This window comes from Nelumbo nucifera, chromosome 7 (genome assembly GCF_055504915.1).
Source record: "Nelumbo nucifera cultivar China Antique chromosome 7, China Antique-T2T, whole genome shotgun sequence".
Lineage (NCBI taxonomy): Eukaryota > Viridiplantae > Streptophyta > Magnoliopsida > Proteales > Nelumbonaceae > Nelumbo > Nelumbo nucifera.
Window position 1 is genome coordinate 6,819,445 of NC_142655.1, and position 6,000 is coordinate 6,825,444.

General features: G+C 34.6%; 1 protein-coding gene across 4 annotated transcripts in view; it reads left to right on the top strand.

Moving 5' to 3' along the window:
• The window catches only part of LOC104597372 (insulin-degrading enzyme-like 1, peroxisomal), a 128,400-nt gene extending 126,629 nt beyond the window's left edge, over positions 1–1,771 (top strand). For all 4 annotated transcript variants that reach the window (XM_010258842.3, XM_010258843.3, XM_010258845.3 and 1 more), the window contains 2 exons: positions 285–407; positions 1,235–1,771. In XM_010258842.3, coding sequence (XP_010257144.1) covers positions 285–407; positions 1,235–1,549 — 438 coding nt within the window. In that variant the 3' untranslated portion in view covers positions 1,550–1,771. The remainder of the gene's footprint in view (positions 1–284; positions 408–1,234) is intronic.
• Positions 1,772–6,000: the final 4,229 nt, after the last annotated feature.

Below are 6,000 nucleotides of genomic sequence, written 5' to 3' on the forward strand. Positions count from 1 at the left end.
TAGCAAGCAACACGTTGGAACTTGACCTCATTGTCACTAAAATAACAAAACTGGCATGGTGGGACCTGTAATAAAGTAGATCAATCCTGTCTTTTAGTGCGTCTTTGGGCTATTTAGAAAAGCATTGTTTGCTAGCATTATTCTTATAACCAAATTTTGTTATTTATTTGTCATTAGTGTTTTATGAGGGTTTCTCTATCTCATTGAATTTCAGAAAGCTTCACCATGTTTGAGTCACAGATCTGTCTAGCTAATTACATTTTTCTTCTTTTTTTATTAAACAGAGCAATGTAAATGCCCTCATAGATATGAAACTTGAAAGGCACAAGAATTTGAGGGAAGAATCTTCATTTTACTGGAAAGAAATTGTTTATGGTACCCTCAAATTTGACAGGAAAGAATCTGAGGTATGAATACATTACTTTACAAATATGATGTAGGGGTCAACCTTATGTTAAGTGCATTGCAACTAAAACATAATGTCAAATTGTTGGGTGAGAAATGAGGATTAGGTTTTAAATTATTACATTACGTTCTTCCCTTTTCAAATCCTAGTACTTATTATGTGTAATTCCCGTTTGGCCATTCAATTGGGCCCTAGATCAGGTTGATCAGACATCAAACCTCCAAGCCCCTAAGATTTGATAACAGCTTAAGTGACTGAATTGAATGGACTTATTGTTTTGTCCTTTAGTAGATAAGCTAGTTATAGAATAAAATATTTATTAATATAGTAACCAACCCAACATACGATTCAGGCTTTGAAGAGCTCAAAAATCTACTTAATGACTTGTTGGCTAGGAGATTAAGCAACAAGTCATCAGTTCAGCCACTTTAGTATCTTGCTACTTTTGTTTTCAATGTTTTACTTTCCGGTGCTCATTTTTGCAAAATCCTGCTTATGTTAGTATTCTTTTAAATTTCAATTATGAGTTACTAGCCTGATTTTACCATGTGTGGTTGAGATCTGACCAGTTCTGCAGTTCCTTATACAGATCCATAGGAAATCCAAATTCCAAAACCTTGCTTAGATCCAAGACACGCAAAAGCAAACACTTTGGAGTGCATATCATATTCAATAGTTATAAATCGTTGCATCCCAAATGAAACAAGTAAAAATAAAATAAAATGGAATTTTCTTACTGCACGATCTAATTACAGCATATTACATCCATGACCAAACACCTTAATCTGGAAATAGTCGTCAGCTTTAGTCACTTGTGGCAATAAACAGGTTGCAGCACTGGAGCAGCTGACTCAACAAGAATTGATAGATTTCTTCAATGAATACATAAAGGTGGGTGCACCTCGCAAAAAGATACTCAGTGTACAGGTATATGGGGGTTTACATTCTGATGGCTATAAATTAGCCAAAAGTGAACGTATTCAACCACAATCTGTTCGAATTGATGACATTTTCAGCTTCAGAAGATCACGACCTCTATATGGCTCTTTCAAAGGAGGCTTAGGTCATATGAAACTACAGATGTTTCAACCTGGTTGTACAGTAACTGTGAGAGAGCCTCCATTGATGCAGCACTGCTCATGAGAGTTATCAAGCATGGGAGATATTGGTCGTAATACCACCAACAGATCACAGTTACCCCATAAGGCTTCTCTCCCTTAAATCAAATCAAAGAACTACCTTGTTCTCATCTTTTATATGCAGATGTTTGTGGCATACTTTTCTCTGAAATTGTTATGATAAACATGAGCTGTCAGAATTGTCTATTTTTTGCTCTTATAACATAGTGCAATTTTATCGAGAAAATTTCTAAGATTATACCACACGCGACCCCAATGAAATGCAAGCACATCTGCTTTGAAATAAAAAAAAATCAATTTCTGTGACAAGAGTTCTTTTTTGTTGTGTCAAGTTTAAGAATACCAATGGTGGATAAGATAGGACCATAGGCTGCAAGTTTCAACGAGATAACGATGTTTTTGTTTCGTGGATGTTACGAGGAAAAAAAATGGTTTCTAAAGGAACCAATGGGGGGAATGTTCACCAGAATGAATATTATGTTTTTTATGTTTCTATAAAAATTCACCTCAACCAAAAAAATAAGGCAAAAAACTTTTTTCAACTTATGTTTTTTCAAAAAAGTAAAAAAAAAAAAAAAGAGAACAATTTGATTCAGAACAAGTTCCCTTGTTCTTGTTCCTAAAACCAACAGAAGGGATGCTTTTAAAAAGACGTCTCTTTTATATTTCCACAAGACTGAGGATGGCTATCATTTAGTGATCTATTCAGACCACCAAACTACTATAAGCCTTCCAAGTTTTGGATTAAATCTCCTGTGAATCATATCAACCTATATTTTAGTGGACTTTCATCCAAAGTATAAAATCTAAAAAGAAGAAAAATGTTATCCATTTGACTAAGACCTTTATCTAAATGCCATATATTTTATAAAATACAATATTAAATCATCTTAGAAAGTCGTAAATGTGAAACCAGAAATTTAAGAATAGATTTTTTATTTAAAGAAAAAACACAGTGCAACTGAGGGTTTTTTGGTTGTTTTTCAGGAAGTCCCATTGTGCATGTTATTTTCTAATGACATTGTTTTAATTGAGGAAACTAATAAGAATTAAACACAAATTAAGTTTATGGACCAATGCCCTAGAGATGAGGTTTCAAAATAAGTAGGATTAAAACAAAGTATATGATATGTAAATTTAGTGATAGTAAGAGTGCAAATCAAGGAAAACTTAGGTTTGGAGAACAAGTGATAATTCAATGTGAGTCGTGACAATTTCAGGTACATTAGTTCAATAATTCATAACAAGGATGCGTATGGAGTTTTAAGTGATAAGCAAATGACAATTAAACCAAAAGGAAATTTCTATAAAACAGTTGTAAGACCAACTATGCTATATCCTATATGGAGCAAAGTGTTGAACAATCAAGAAGCATGTCCTAAAAAAGTGTGGTAGAATTGCAAATGCTGAGATGGAGTAGTGGAAAACATAGAAAAGATAGGATTAAGAATGAAGTCATTTGTAGGAACTTGGGGATATCTCCATTAGATAAAATGAGAGAGTAGATTAAGATGATTTGTTTGTGTACAAAAAACCACGGATAGCACTTGTTAGAAGAAGTGATCCATTACAAGTTGAAGTGACCGGAAGAAATAGGATAGGCTAAAAAAGTAAGTAAACACTAATAATTTAATAGTGGGCATGACTTTAAATAGAATAAACTGGTGAAATAGGATTCAATATAGCCAAGCCCATGGGATAAGTCTTGGATGATGCTGATTTCAGTTCCATTTTCTTGAAATCACAACAAAAAGGGGAAAAATTAACATATTTGAGAACACTCCACACTTTTGAAAGTTAATAATTGGACGTGTGATATTGTTGAAGAATGTTCAGATAAAGGCACGAAACAAGTCGCTGCTGAACCATCATTATTGGCTTCTCTACCAATTTACCAGGTTAAATTGTGCCCCATTCAAAAACATAGCAACTTAAGTTCAACCCAATTCTTCTTTTTCCCGATTTTTTAGAAAGCTGAACTCAATCTAAGATCCTTTCTTTCCGATTATTATGATCCATGAGGGTTGCAATTTGCAATAAAAGCGATGTGAGAGTGGTTTTTTTTTTTTCTTTTTTGAAGTTTTTTGTGAAAGCAAGTGAGAGTGGTTCTGTTGTCTTATTTTTGTGATTCTAATACCTAAAATCATGCTCGACGGAATTGTCTTTAAGATTTATTTTTCTTTGTGTTTATAAGAAATAGAGATGGCTTATAACTATTTTCAAGAGTCTAGACTTCGCAGTTGATTGTCATATTTCTCATTGTTCTTTTTGGGTGAAGGGGGGGACGTATTCACAGGCCAAATTAGGCTATGACACACATGACGTAGGCAGTGATGTCTTATACTTTGGAAAGATGTCAAGTTAATCCCATTTCTTTTTTCCAAGCAAGGTTAATTCTACTGACAACCTCTTCTGAATGCTGAATGTTTTTAGGACTCCCTTCTCTATTCATGTTTTTATATTCCTTTGCCTTAAAGTATTCTATTCATTTTATATCAAGAATATTCTTTTACTGACTATAAATTTTGAATTTATGGGAATTCTCGCCCAACAGCTCCGATTTTTTCTGTATATGTACATACAAGACCCCACTTCAATGCTGTGTTTTGGGTGGGCTGAAGCTTTGGTTGAGCTGTTTTCATCATAGAAATCACTTAAAGGCTCAGTTTAGTAGGAGTATAAATATAAATATATACTATGCAAATACATAGAAAATAATACAAAATACAAGGTTTTACACCCTACAAATTTGTATTTGTACTCCTTCCAAACTAAACCTAAAAATCAAGTTTTTGATTGTTAGATTATTATTTTGGGTTTATTAGGGTTTTCACTTTTCACCAAACAGTAATTGCTTACAAGTTCTAGACGTCTATATTAGAGTGTAATGTTCAAAGAATCAATATGTATCGGCCTGTATTAGCCGATATGTATCGTTTTGAGAGCTTCCCGATACATTCCTACAAGGGGTGTATCGGGGTTCTGATCGGTTCAGGGGGCAGAGGAGCCTTAAACCGTCCCCCCTGAACCGATTTTGAAAAATAAAAAATAAAACAAAGTACCGATATGGCCCAATACGCCCCTACCGGCGTATCGATATTTTGAACCTTGCTAGAGTGAACTAGCTAATATACCAACTGAACCACTCCTCTTGTTCATTATGACTTCTAGCTTTGGAACCCCACATGAATAACTTATAAGTTATATTTGGTTAAAATCCCAAAAGCCCTGTCATGCTAAAAAAAGAAAAACAAAATTGGCTTCCCAAAGTGAAAGCAACTTATCAAAAGATTCAAAACTTCAACCCTCCCAACCCAAAGGGGCCCTCATACAAAATAACGATCCTTAGTTCCTTACAAAACGTGCGCTTACGGCTTACCACATAAAGAAAGAACAGTCCATCGTGTGAAAGGAATCAGACATCTTGCAAACCATCTCTATCCTCAAAACCATCCCCTTCAGTCCTTCACGGTTCACACAATTTCCTGTTATATTAATCTTAATAATATAATTAATTAATAATAAGATGATACAGACTCAGAAATTCCAACTAATACTCCGTCCAAACTCCAAAAAAGGGTTAGCTGGGCTTGACTCAACCTACGCCTCCTCTCTACACCTACTGACGTTTCCATTCACATGTCGCGTGGTAGCAGGTTAGCAACGTGCATGGTGGGACCCCACATAACCCAACCAACCAAACAATCTAGAAGAATCTCAAAAATGAACTATAGAAATAGCAAAGAGATTAAAAATATATATTGACTATTAATGGACGGTTGATATTTCCTCAAGACCATCAGAATCAGTTTATTCCAAATCTAAACCCTAAGGCTATGTTTGATTTAAAGGAAAAGGTAGAGAAAAAAAAAGGGAAACACAGAGAAATCTAAATTATTTTTTCTTCCTTTCCCTACGTTTTCCTTCAAACAAAAAATAAAATTTTCCACCTTAACGTGGAAATTAAGCCATCGTCTCAAGGTAAACGCTCTTCGAGTTATCAAAGAAAAGGTAAACGCTATTCCTTCTCCTGAAACCCTAACGAGACGTTGAGTGGTTTAATTGCTTTCAGTTTTCAGAGGAGACTTATACATAGACCGACCAATCATGTTTCCATCTTTATTGTTCAAACTTCAAACCACACAATAGACAATACCCATCAGAAAACAGCGCCCCAGAAACGATTTAAGAGAAGAAAAAACATATAAACAAACTGTAAGAAGAGTAGAGAGCTCTCTCTCTCTCTCAATTCATTCATTCAACAAATATTAGATGGAGAACAAATGAACAGAGAGAAACAATGACAGATCACAGAAACAAGGGAAAGAAAACAAAGAATCTATGTTTGTGAGGGGGAGCTATAAACAAATAAGATGAACCGAAACTCCCCAAGAATGGCATCTTTTGCTTGCTTTTATTTTTTTGGTTTTTCCTCTAAACTGTGTATGCGGTCGG